Genomic DNA, 14,204 nt, shown 5'->3' on the forward strand with positions numbered 1-14,204 from the left:
CACTACATGACATTGTTTTTGCAGGTACCTCTACAAGAACGAAATCCATACAGTACACCCACAAGCATTTAAAGGACTGATATCTTTGGAGCAGCTGTAAGTAATACTAACTCATTTATTGAAGCAACTTTGGAGGTTTATTCCATGTTTTACTCAATAACCTTAGATATAAGTACAGACTGTAAAGCTACATTCAAAAATACCTACCATTATTTTCTCTTTCAGTGTTATTTCTTTTCAACTTGGCTTCTGAACCGGGTGGGAAAGCAACATCTCCTGTAGGATTCCTAGGGTCTTGGAAAGAAATAGATGTCCTATGTTAGGTCACTCATCGTTTCTGCCAGCCATTGTCAAAATTACCAGAGGAAACATGTTCCCGTCCTATCATGAGAACCATACTGAATGGTAGAGGGCTACGGCTCAAGTGCGATGTGATTTTTCCAGTCCGTCCCAATGCTGAATACGCACCCTATAAAACACAGAGTTTGTAAGTCTTCTCCTCGTTGAGCAGTCACTGGAATACTATTCAGTGCCACCACATCTGTTTTGTGCCCACTCAGAGCACATTAGTCTGGATGCCCCAGGTCCGAAATATCCACTTCGTTCCTGATTACTGCATATTGAGTTGAGCCCATTGGCTGACCCTTGCCAAATTATATTGCTTCCATTATAATGCCAAAACATTTCATCTACCCTAGTTTGTTCACTGTGCAGCAGCTATTTGGATATACATTTGCCAGCGATTCTCCTCCCATTTCCTACTCAGTGAAGAAGTGATATTACAAGCACTGCTTAGATCCTGGTGGTCTGACTGCATTCCAAGGCGTGACTGCTTTGACCCTTTGTTGTCTTTTGATACCAAGTGAGGCCCTTAGGTGATGCTGATGGAATGGCTCTAAGATTGGAACTAGTATCCTATGTTCATATACATAAAGTACCTATTCTATATTATTTATTTATATTAATTTCTATCTCCCACCTCTGAAAGTTCATTGTGGGCAGGGAACGTGTCTAACAACTCTTGTATCGCATTCTCCCAGGCACTTAGTACTGGGTTCTGCACCCAGTAAGCACTCAAAAGATACCACCGATTGTAATCCATTCTTGGTCCAAATTTCACAGCCAAAGCAATGGATGAAAGCTACGCCTGGCTTGATAATGTCAAGCTGGCACCACATTTTGTGTCCCGCTAAAGGCATGCTGGTTTTCTTGCTGACATTTTGGATTTATTTTTGTCTTTGTCAGTGATGGCCTTCAATTTTGTATTACCATTGTCAATTTCTTTATGGGGGCACTCTGGCATACGACCCCAGACTCCTTCAGGTTGATTGTGAGACCGTTTTTCATTTCAGTTGTAAATAAGACTTCTGATATCCCGAGTTATAGAGTTCTCTAAAGTGTCTTCATCTGTGGAGCGGAGTCCATTTGTTTAAATGACCCTCCATTCATTTTCACAGTAGTCATGATTGGAAACCTGTTGCATGCAATCATTACTCCACTGATGCAAATATTCTGTTCAGAGTGAAATCAGAAATAATTTTCTACTTTGACAGAGGACTAGCAACAATTGAGCTTGAGTTCCTCATTCTGTTCTTCTCCCACTCCTTTTTAATTTGTTTTCTGCTTACAGTTGGTGCAAGATGATAGTAGATATGTTCATGCATTTTCTTAGTTGTGTTTAATTGTGTATTTGATCTAGCTCATTCTTAGTAGGAAAGAAGTTTCTTACATGAGCTTTTTAGGTATGAAAATTGTAAAAGAAAGCTGTAAGATATTTATTATTCTAATGCCCCAATGTGTGTATAAATGTTTCACAAATGCTAAGTTAGGGGATCTGATATCATAAATCATCATGAGTGGTATTTATTGAATGTTTACTGTGTGCAGAACACTGTACAAAGCACTGAAGAGAGTAACATTACAGCAGAGTATTCCCTGCCCACAGTGCACTTACAGTCTGGAATCTGAGTTTATAGTCTAATGTCAACCAAACAAACCCAGTTCCCATCAATTAATACTTTAAACCCTAATGATATTCAGCTATTTTTTGGAGATTGAGAAATATCAGTCATTTTTATAGTCATGAAAATGCTCTATTTTACGACCCAAAACCACAATTGGATGAGCATGCGCTCTTGTTTTGAAAAGTGACTTACAGAGTCGCCAAATCATTGGATTCAGAGGGATCAACTAGTCTTTTCCCCTACTTCCTTCTAGCACTACTCCCTACTCTAAAACATCTTTGTAGATGATTAGCTATGATATTTTCCTAACTCTTCAAAGAAGTTTTAAGAGGCCAAAGGTTGAAATGTTAATCTCTAGGATTTACTTATATATTTTTACAATTGTTCATAATTCTAGGTCTGCAGGCAACCATAAGGCACAATGCCAACTCTGGCTTGAAATCATTTTGGTTGTAGTCCATTTGAAACTCACCAAACTGAAATCTCTTTCAACTTCAGGTTATATTCTCTTTCAACATGATTTCCATATGTCACACCATTTAGTGAAAAGCTGTAATTGTAAATAGGCAAAATTCTTATGCCACAGGGACATTGTTCAAAGTAGAAGAAATACAACTCAGCATAAATGCGATTGTTAATTTTCCCACAGTGAGCTTTATTCCGTATTCTGATGTGAACGATGAATAAACAAGATATAGTTATATTCCTGCAGAGAAGAGATATTGTATTTTGGAGGGGAGAAGAAAACAGAGCCAAGTTGCCTCAAAGCAGACTGCTGCTCAGAGTCTTAAGAACCAGATCAAATTTTAGGCAGGTGGAGGATGGGAGGGAACTTTCCTGAGGGAGTAGAGGCAAGAAGGCCAGGGAAGGACCAAGTCATGTAGGGCTGCCTGATTTTCTCTGACGATTCTGCCTCTCCCTCCTGAAGCTCCTCATGACTCATTCTTGGTGAGCAGCACAACCGTTGATTGGTCAAAAATTCCCATTGCTGTGAACTCGGGCACTTCAGATCACCCACCCATGTCCCTGAATGTCCCTGTTATATTGTTATTGGAAATTTTAGTGTGGGGAGGGAAAAGCCAGATTCCTGTGTTGATTAATAACTCTGATATATCCTGCCTCAGTGACCACTAGAGGTAGGAGAATGTTCAGGTAGTATTGAGTCACAACTCAGCACTGATAAGCAGTAGATTGAGGGGATGTAGGCATGGCACTTTCTGTAGAATAGCATCCTCGTTCCTGTGGTGTGATTGGTCCAAGAATCAACCCAGATGATATGGACATTGTTTCCCTCAACCTGCTGGCAACTTTTCTGTGAGTAGCTTGGCCCCTCTCCTCCACTTGACCCTTCTTCCCTCCAGGGTATCAAGGTGCATAGAGGCAGAACATTCCAAAATATACATATCTATCTCTGCCCTTTAGATGTGCCAATGCCAGGAACGTGGCTGTCTGAATCCTCCACTGTCTTTCTTCCACCCCCTGCCATGGGCATTCTGTTGACTGTTCCAGCCAGGGTAATAGTGTCATCCCTCCAATTGAGTAGCCTCAGCTTCTCAACTATGGCTGTCCTATGTAGTATGTAGCAGGTGACTACTGGGTGCAGAGCGCTCAACTAAGCTCCGGGGCCGAACACCAGCAGCAAAAAGCATGTTACTTTACCCTCAAGGATCCTAAAATCTAATCTTCCTTACTGTGGTAGTTCCTTCCCATATCTCTCTGTGTTCCAGCCTTCAAGCTTGATGTAGTCTTTGCATTCAGATGTGCTACATTCTGGTCTTTTAAAAAAGTCTTCTAAAAGGGGATCCTAAATATGAACTCTATATAAGCCCAACTAAGCTGTTGTACCAGTAGTCTATATAAACTGCTTCGGCCATCTTCTACCTAGTACTAATTACCTATTCTGCACTTTACGCTAAATTGTTTTAATCTGGAACTTCTGCCCAGTTTTCAAAAGTGGCCTATTTCAAAAGCCAACACATTTATACTGGAGTGATAGCTGCTGCTTCACAAATGGGACAAAAATCACATTCTCGGGTAATGTTTGTTGTAAAAATGCTGTTTTGTTTTTTTGATAGGCTTTTTTTTAAAAAAAACACACCAGTAATCCAAGTGATTTCTTGGCTACAGTCGTTGTTACTATTCCTGTTCAAGGCATTGATCTGTTTTTGCCCATCTTGTTGAATTTGGGTTATGAGCCCATTGGGTAGGAACTTTCTTGATCTTTAAGTGTTTATCTTTCCTGAGTGCGGTAGGTCTTAGTAAATGTTAGGTCATTTGTAGAAAGAATTGTCCAAGACTGGGCCTTTAAACTTGCAAGAGATCCATTAGAAAACTAATGGCTTCCCCTGCCCAGAAACCCAAGTGTGACTTATTAAATATTAATCCAAGTTCTTAAGATGAATTTCAAGCAGCATCATACTTGGGGAACTCACCTGGAGCAGCCAGAAAGAGCCACCTTCAGTATCCATGCGGATCTAATTGATCAGTCATATTTATTGATTGCTTATTTTTGAAGACCACTGTACTAAGTGTTTGGGAGAGTGCAATTCATCTGAGCTGATAGAGATGAAAGATGGTATTGTCTACCAGTGTTGAGAGAGTGAAAAGAGTTACAGCTTTAATATGTGCCTCCCGATTTGGACCTTATAATAATAATAATCATGTTTTTAAATGCTTACTACTATGTGCCAAGCAGGTTGGACACAGTCTCTGTCCCTCACAGGACTCACAGTCTAAGAAAACTCCTTCTTTGGGATATACCTGTCTAGTTTTGGTGCAATTCTAGTTGCATTTAAAATCATTAGAGAAATAGACAAAATGCTCTCAAATTTGATTGTTGTCCTTCACATCTGAAATCCATTTTATTATCTAAATAGGTGGAAAGCATGAAAGTGTGCTCTGTTGAGAGATTACTAAATTTACCAGGTTGTTGAACTCAGTGCATTTTAGCATAACGCATTTGTGGTGTGTTACAACCACTGTGAATTGTGCTGCCTATTATGTCTTATGACTCGATTAACATTAATGGATAATGTCCATTAATCTCTACATTTTTCTCTCAAAACTATATTGATTCAAAATATTAAGTGGTTTGTACCCCAGTGACATTCACTGAAAAGGAAATGATCCATTCCAGAGTGCTGTATTTTTTAAAAAATAGAACAAATAATTGCAACTACTAGTGAATACACACGTGTGCCTCTGCCTTAATGTTTGCCCAGATACTTTTCACTGTCATTGCTTTTGACTCCCCTCCAAAGGCAAACCAATACAATTTCTAAATGAGCTGCCATCAGAGGGTGCCCAGTTACCCACTCCCATTTAAATACATTCTTCCGTCTTCCCGACTGTTCCTGAGATTTTGCCAAGTGCCTCTTCTTTCAGAGGCTTTTCAGAAATTCAGATCATCGAGCATTGGATAAGGCAGGTGAAGACCCTATGATCTGGGCAGGGATTATGTCTGTTTATTGTTCTATTGTAGTCTCCCAAGCACTTAGTACAGTGCTCCGCACACAGTAAGCACCCAATAAATACGACAATGAATGAATGAATGAATGTTTGGCAGCCCACTATGATGTTTTCAACCCTAGCACCAGGCTCCTTGGGAGTTGGGACTGGATTTAGTGGGAGGCAACAGGGCTGATAGGTGGGCTGTTTGTCTCGTTTGGCCTAATAAGCCTCCTTCCCCTGCCGCATTTCCCGGCATTAGGCTTGGCATTCCCCCTGGCAGGACCCTGGTGGGCAGCAAACCCCCCAGAGAGCCCTCTCTCCCCTGGGTCTTTACATATTCAAATACAAATCTCTGCACTTCAATTGGAAGGAATAGAGTCTTCAAATATCCCTATGGTTCTTTCCAAAGAACAGTATACAATTAGGCAAGAGTAAGGTGTTTGGGCAGTCTCCACGCTGTCATGCTGAAGCCTGTTTTCTCAAAGAGGGCTCCCCAGTATTGTCCCCCAATGAGTCTAGTAGCCTTCTAGTTTTATTGTACTTTCCCACACACATAATGCTCTGCACATAGTAAGTACTTAATATGTATTATTGACCGACTGACTGATGGATTGATCGAGGTACCACATGAGTCCTGTTTGATCTCCCAGTGTGCTCCTTGGTTTTGGAGGTGTCCTCCATGTGTGATATCAAGGGGAGGAGTAATAGGGGGACTGGGGGCTGGTCCACTAAACTGTAGGCTCTTGATGGACAGGGGTTTTGTCTACCAACTCTACTGCATTATACTCTCCCAGATCATTTACTGCTCCGTTCACAGTAAATGCTCAATAAATAGCATTGATTGATTTACCAGTCACTGGTGAAATTGTATCATTGGGAGGGTATTTGTAAAGAACTGCAAATACAGTAGTAATAATGCACCACCCTAACTGTATGTGGTTGTTTGTTGGCTCATTCTCTTCACACCTTTGCCACTCATTTAACAGCTATGAAACCATAAGAACAGTTCAAGAAAATCTGCCTCTTAATCAGTTGTGTTCTACACTGCCCACTCCAGGTTCCAAAATCCTATTTTTTTTAGATTTTGGGGTCCTCCAATTAACTTTTTTTTTAAAAAAACCTTTTTAGTTGCTGGTTGTGAGACCGGGACCCTGAAGTCCCTGGTCTAAAACAGTGCCCTGTGGTCAACTGTATAATGCCAAATGATTCTTCAGGAGGCTGATCTGATGCCCTTCTGGGAGTCATTGTTTCTCTTTGCTGCCCATTTACTTCCATAACATAAAAGGTTGCAACTGCAATTTTACCATCAAAGGTTTACCCTCTTTTGGCATGAAAGCTGTGCCAGCTGCCAAATCCAAATAAGCACATTAGGTTCTCGAATGTATCATTATACACATCTGGGTTCCAGTGCCCCATACAGAGAAATGAAAAGACTGTAAATGTCACTGACTTAATTCAGAGACTTCCCTGCACCTTTCACCACCTGTGTCCCCGAGGTTGTATCTCTAATAAACATGAATTCAATCCCAGATAAATTTGGATGCAGCTGTGGAAAACCCAAAATTTTACAATTTTGTGGAGAGTTTTGGTCACTACATTTTTATTTGCCATCTTAGGGCTCTGAAACAAAAGTATTAGATCTTGGTTCCACAGTCTGTGACAGAGAGGAAAAGTACCTCCTATCAATCAGTGGTATTTATTGAGTGCTTACTATGTGCAGAGCACTGTATTAAGTGCTTGGGAGAATACCATACCACAGAATTATCTGCTACCAGGAAAGCAACAGACTCAGAGACCATCTTTAAAAAGAGGGGATTGAAAAGATAGTCTGGTAGTAACTCTTACCGATGTTACGAGAAGTTTCAAAGGGAAGAACGAGGCACATGAGAGACAGACTTCAGTAAATTGAGGAATTTGGCGAGGAGGGAAAAGACAGCTGGTGAATAAGTTGTTTGAGGATTTGAAGCCATGAAGAACTCCCCCAACTATGGTCTGCTCATGTGCGGATTTCAATAAGCTTTTTCCCTTCCTTCATTTATCATTAAAGGATGTATAAAATATATGTGTAATATCTAAAAGATGAGACATGCTTTGCCTTTGAATATGACTCTACTGGCAGTGAGATCCTAGCTGAGTTTGTGATAGTAGCTAAAAAGTCCAATACGTGACCAACCTTCCACTCCACACTATGGGCACTGAAGAGAGAGAAGCACTGTGGCCTAGTGGAAAGAGCACGAGCCTGTAAGTTAGAGGACCTGGATTTTAATCCTGGCTCTTCCACTTGTCTGCTGTGTGACTTTGGGCTAGTCACTTAACTTCTCTATGCCTGTTATGTCACCTGTAAAATGGGGGTTAAGAATGTGAGCCCTTTGTGGGACAAGGGCAGAGTCCAACCAGATAATAATAATAATAAGAATGATGGTATTTCTTAAGTGCTTACTATGTGCTAAGCACTGTACTAAGGGCTGAAGCACTGTTTAGTTTGTATTTACCCCATCACTTGGTACAGTGCCTGGAGCTGGGTAAGTGCTTAACAAAAACCATAAAAAATATGGACACTAAAATTACAAATAGACTAAGGTAATGGAGTATGATAGATACAAAAGTGCTCCCTGAGGAGGGGGAAGGGAATATCCAAGTACTTAGGTGGCATGGAAGTGGTGAAGTACTAGTTGCGGGCATATAGGTGGGGAGATGGGAAATTTATTGGGAAGATTCCAGGGGGAAATATGATTTTCAAAAGCCTTTGAAAATTGGAGAGAAGTTAGTCTGCTGGATGTTAGGGGAGAGGGAATTCCAAGCAGGAGGCTGCAAGTAAGAGATCAGCAATAGGAAAAGCAAGAATAAGGCATTGTAAGTTAGCTTGAGAGGAACTAAGCATGAGGGCTTTGGTGAAGTGGGAGTAGAGTGTGAATAAGTAAAGGAAGAGAAGTGATTTTGTGCCTTAAAATCAAGGGTCAGGAGTTTCTGCTTAACATGGAGAGGAATGAGCAACCATTAGAGGTTTTTGAGTATTTTGGAGATATTATTATTGCATTTTTTTAAGTGCTTACTCTGTCAAGCACTGTTCTAAGCATGGGTTAGATACACGATTATCAGGTTAGACACAGTTCTCATCCCACATGAGGCTCATGGTCTGAGCAGGAGGGAGTAGGATTTAATCCCCATTTTGTAGCCGAGGAAACTGAGGTACGGAGTAGTTCAATGACGTTCCCAAGGTCACGCAGCAGACAAGTGGCAGAGCTGGGATTAGAACCAAGGTCCTCTGACTCCTGGGCCCATGCTCTTTCCACTAGGCCATGTTGTTAGAATGTGAGCAGAATGGCATTTTGGGAAAAACGATTTGGGCAACAGATGAAGTGTGGACTGTAGAGACAATCTTCATAAAGTTTATTTTCAAGGAAAGCAACTCCTCTCCTGGTTCCTGGTTGGTCTTTTGGCTGCTGTTTTCTCTTCCAGGGGTTTGCCGCTATTGAGTTCTCATTGTTCGAGACTGTGGGATTAAAGTATTTGTTCTACACTTCTGATTGTTCTGCTCCTTACACTACAATCCATGCTCTTACACAGCCCACCGAGGGAAGCTGCGTTTCAATGGGCTTCAGTGAAGTGACAATGTTCTGGGCCTTGATGTTAATCTTAACCGATGATATTAAGTGTGGTCATAGGTGATACTGAGGACCATGGGTGTGCTGGTCCAGTACTCCCAGGCTCATAGAGAAGCAGCGTGGTTATGGACTTGGGAAGCAGAAGAATGTGTGTTCTAATTACATTTGTCTGCCATGTGACCTTGGGCAAGTCACTTCACTTTTTTGTGCCTCAGTTACCTCATCTGTAAACTGGGGATTGAGACTGGGAACCCTATGAGGGACAGGGACTGTGGCCAACCTGTTTGTCTTGTATCTACTTCAGCACTTAGTAAAGTGCCTGGCACTTAGTAAGTGCTTAACAAATACCACAGTTATTATCATTATCTTCATAGGTGAATGGGCATTGTGATTGCTCTGTAGAACTTTAGTTTGATATGAGGTTTGATCCCATCACTGCCATACTTCATCTGCAGAGGGCATCTTACGTACTTGATCTTCAGTTTTTTATCTCTGTATGTGAAGAGCATACAGTGAAGAGTGCAGTGCTTAAGAGAGAGTATTCAGTGATAAAATTTAACTTTGCACTGACTGTGAAAATATTTCATTTTGTGTAGTGTTTTCTTGGTGTGTTCTGATCCGTAACCTGGGTCTTCTTCAGCTTTCTTGCCAGTCCATTGGCTGTGCTGACTTTGCAGATCAAACTTTTGAATGTGCATATATAACCTGTTGAGTATGAAAATATCTAGAGAATTGGAAATGTAAACCGACACTCATGTCCTGCTCATCCTCTCCTCCGTAATCTTGTTAGAAAAGTATGCTGTATACCAGTCAAGTTTTCCTCTACGTGCATCTTCAAATTTGTCTCACTCAACAGTCCTGTGTTGAAGCAGCCTTAAGATCCTGACAACTTTACAAGAACATTTAGCTAATGGAGTCAAATGTTTCAGTGGGCTCACTATGGAGGTACAGAATTTCTGCCTGCACTTCTGCATCAGTCAAGCTGTGAAGAGCAGGTCTGCCATTTTGTTCTGAGGCCACACCGTGTTCCAGAGGGGTCTTGATTAATGATACTCTTCAGTTGATAAACTAGGAAAGTGGTCATTGGATTGAGGATTCTATCCTAAGAGGAACTAGCAATGACTGTCATTGATATTGAGCTGGGTAACATATATAGTCGTATTCCACAGAGGTTGTTCCTGTGTCTATTACTGGCTGCAAACTTGCAGTCGAAAAGGTGCAAACAATTCATGTGTGACCTCAAATCGACAGAGAGGCTGGCCCCTTGGTCATCATGAATAAAATGTGATTTTTTTTTCCCCATTTTAAGATGATGCCAGGTAGTTGCATAATGGTCTCTCCTCAAAAGCACAAAAAAATCAGGAAAATTAAAAGAGTAGGGATACACTAGCCACAGAAAGAAGACTGGAGCATAGGTTTGTGTAGGGTTTTCTTTTCTTCTGCAGCTTCAGAGATGGATTCAGAGAAAGTGGCCGCCAGGCATGTGATCAAGCAAGTATATTGATCTGCACTCTCCCTAAGTCACTATCTACCTCAGAATAGCTACCTCAGAATATATTCCACTGCAGTCTTATGCAGAATGGTGTTTAATCAGAACAGTAAATGTTTAAGGAGTGTATTTCCTCTGACAACAAGGAATCAAATAGTATTAAAGAATGCCATTGTTAATGATAATGAGAGAATGCATCCTCTCTGGCAACATATTGCATAAAATGCCCCAAGGTGGACAAACCACCATTTTAAGGAAATCCAACTCTCTTCCTGTAAATACCTCTTAATAATTATATACTATCTAACTGTGTAATGATCAGAGAATAACAATAGGGTCTGAGGACAGTAATTCAGATTTACTGCATCCAAAGATGACCGTGTCCCTTCTTACCACTCATTTCCTTTTCTTTCATTCCCTTCCTCTCCACTCTCCCTCTTGGATTGTCCCTCCCCTCACCCTCCATTTCTTGTCCCTCACAGGTCTATTTCTAGCCTCACATTTAAGGAATGTATTTTCCCTGATGGCCAGTAATCAAATAGTAGTGATTGTAAATCAAACCTTTAGAAAGCCGGTTCCAAGTGCACAGTCTGAAAAGTTGCTTTCCTTCCCAAAGCCAGTGCTTGAATACTCTCTCAAGGCCATAAAATCAACAAGGCTCAACAACATCAAAATAAACCAGTGCAATTAACTCTTTCAATCAGTCATCAGAATGTCTCTTCCCCCAGACAGGAATTAAGATACTGTTGATTTCCTCAGTCCTTAGTCCTTGATTTCCTTAGTTCCTGCAGGGGTCACCGTTACCTCGCGGGAAGATGCAGCCTCAACCCAGCAAATACACGCTGTAAATTAAGCTAAGAACTCATACCTGTTTGTGCCTTGGTAATTAAGGATGTTCTTTCTTAGGTAGGTGAAAGATTCAGGAAAGGTTTTTGTGACAGGTATATTTCAGAAGATGTTTTGATTCTGTTGAGGCAAAAGCATTTTAAAATTGTGGCAGGAGATAAAAAAAAAAAGTGAAGAAATTTATCATGAGAAGATAATTTCCAAATGAGAGATTTTAAATTCATCAGTGGCAAGTCAACCACCTCTTCCATGGCTATGTGTCTTAAAAACCATTGTTTTTATACTGAAGCGAAGCTGGAATTGAGGAGCAGAATGGCCTAGTGGAAAGTGTTGGACTTAAAGTTATAGAGGACCTGGGTTCTCATCCCAGTTCTGTCACTTACTGTAATCTAGGGCAAGGGGTTTGAATTCTGTGTATCTCTGTACCTCAGTTTTCTCATTTGTAAAATCAGGATAAAATACCAGTTTTCCCTCAAGTCTCAGTGTGAACCCAATGTGTGGAAATGGGCTGTGTGATCTGCTTATAATGTAGCAAGTCTAGTGTTTAGCACAGGTTTGTCACATAGTAAAATGCTTAACAAATACTTCAATTGTTATTTTGATGGTGAATACTTCCATTTGCTTCTGGTTTCCATGGTTTCCACAGCATATCCTGCCAACTGAAGCAGGCTCAGCTGGGGGCAAATTTTCCAAGACAATCTGCATGGCTGATTTAGTTACTTTGAAGAAATGACTGAATGCTTGTTACACAAGGCAAAATCACTTTCAACCAGTTTTCTGCTGTAAAACTGGAAGCAAGTTTTTAGTTTTCCTAATCAATTATTCTTCTTATTCCATTTTCCCATCATTTGAGAGTTACCCAAATCTTGAATATCGTGATATAATGCTCTTCATTAGGGCAGAGGGGATCACGAAGGGTTCTGTGTTCTGGGGATGCTCTGGAATGTCAGAATTTCTAACTCCAGCCTCAATATATTGTTTTCAAGGCTTTTAAAGCAGAAGTGTTTCCAAAATGTTCTGGAAGTCTCCCAAGAGTTAATTTCCCATGAAATCCCTGCCATATCTACTTCAGGAGAGAGTGTGGCTAAGAGAAGCAGTATGACTCACGGGAAAGAGCACGGGCTTGAGAGTCGGAGGTCATGGGTTCTAATCCTGGCTCCGCCGCTTGTCAGCTATGTGACTTTGGGCAAGTCACTTAACTTCTCCATGCTTCAGTTACTTCATCTGTAAAATGGGGATTAAGACTGTGAGCCCCACGTGGCGCAACCTGATCACCTTGCATCCTCCCCAGTGTTTAGAACAGTGCTTCGCATGAAGTAAGCGTTTAACAAATGCCATCATTATTATACAGTAATGTGGAACTCAATCATTTCCCATCCTTCCACCAGCCAGAAATTAGTAACGGATACTATTCACTTAGCCCCTAAACTTAACAGGTTCCTCATTTGAGTGGCATGTGGAAGTTTAAGCTCTTGTTTAATGCTAATTGGCTCATCAAACAGGTTCAAATTCCAAACACCTTCAGCACCTGGGCAATGTCAGACATCACTTAGAAGAAAAGTCCAGTGATGTTCCTGTCTTATATTATCATAACAGTCTGTCCTGACCTTCATCTCTTAATTTACTGGGAACGAGTTTACTTAGATGAGATGGAAGTCACAGTAAACTTTCAGAATGTCTGAAGAGTCAGAGATTTAGGGCACATTTGCAATTTTCCTTTGACATTAATTGCTGAATTCTACTCTGCATCAAACAGCAAGGAGAACACTATTTCCCAAGACTGTTGAGCTTTCAGGAAGCAAATAAAACTAGTTGATAGTGTTCCAAACAATCATCCGTTTTAAAGGCACAGATGGCACTTCACTTAAATCTTCATAATGCCATGAACCAAGATGCAATTCAATAATAATAATAATGGTGTTTGTTAAGCGCTTACTATGTGCCAAGCACTGAATGCTATCGTGACACTGGTGGTGACATAGTGGTATTTATTAAGTGCTTACCATATGCAGAGCACTGTACCAAGCCTGGCAAAAAAATGTAGAGGTGGAATTAAACATGGTCCCTGTCCTTCTTTTTTTCTTTTTGTTTGTGTTTAAGCACTTACTATGTGTCTGGCACTGTAATAAGTGCTGGGATAGATGCAAGCTAATCAGGTTGGATACAGTCTATGTCCCACATGGGGTTCATATTCTCAATTCCCATTTTACAGATGAAGTAACTGGGGGATAGAGAAGTGAAGTGACTTAAGGGCACAGCAGACAAATGTGGGTGTCGGGATTAGAACCCAGGTCATTTCCAACTCCCAGGCTTGTGCTCTTTCCATTAGATCATGCTGCTTCTCCTCATGGGCTCACAATCTAAACGTTTATGTGGGGAGATGGGATTGGAAACAAACACAACAGGAGTACGAAATACTAAAACACAAGGCAAAAAGCAAATAGGCAAAATGTGGTCTAAGTCAGCGGTGATGGAGGAATCTGAGAGCATGCAGGGCCAAACTAAGAGCAGGAACCCTTGGTAGTGGGGGGAAGGCAGCAGTTACCTGAGTGCTTTTTTTTTTTGGCAGCAGTGCAAGATTCTAAGAACGCCAGGTAGCAGCTTTTATCCCACTTTTGGCATCATCTTTTGTAGCTGCATCTCTTCAGGGAACCTGGCGGCAAGGAGGAAGTTCTAGGTTTGCCACCTGATTGTAGATAGAAGCAGCGTGGCTCAGTGGAAAGAGCATGGGCTTGGGAGTCAGAGGTCATGGGTTCGAATCCTGGCTCTGCCACTTGTCAGCTGTGTGACTGTGAGCAAGTCTTTTAACTTGTCTGTGCCTCAGTTACCTCATCTGTAAAATGGGGATTA

At 41.1% G+C, this 14,204-nt stretch overlaps 1 protein-coding gene across 1 annotated transcript in view; it reads left to right on the forward strand.

Annotated features, from left to right (window-relative positions):
- Positions 1-14,204, forward strand: part of PXDNL (peroxidasin like) — a 170,338-nt gene that overhangs the window by 54,249 nt on the left and 101,885 nt on the right. The window contains exon 5 of the mRNA XM_039912534.1: positions 25-96. Coding sequence (XP_039768468.1) covers positions 25-96 — 72 coding nt within the window. The remainder of the gene's footprint in view (positions 1-24; positions 97-14,204) is intronic.

This window comes from Ornithorhynchus anatinus, chromosome 7 (genome assembly GCF_004115215.2).
Source record: "Ornithorhynchus anatinus isolate Pmale09 chromosome 7, mOrnAna1.pri.v4, whole genome shotgun sequence".
In the NCBI taxonomy this organism is placed as follows: Eukaryota; Metazoa; Chordata; class Mammalia; order Monotremata; family Ornithorhynchidae; genus Ornithorhynchus; species Ornithorhynchus anatinus.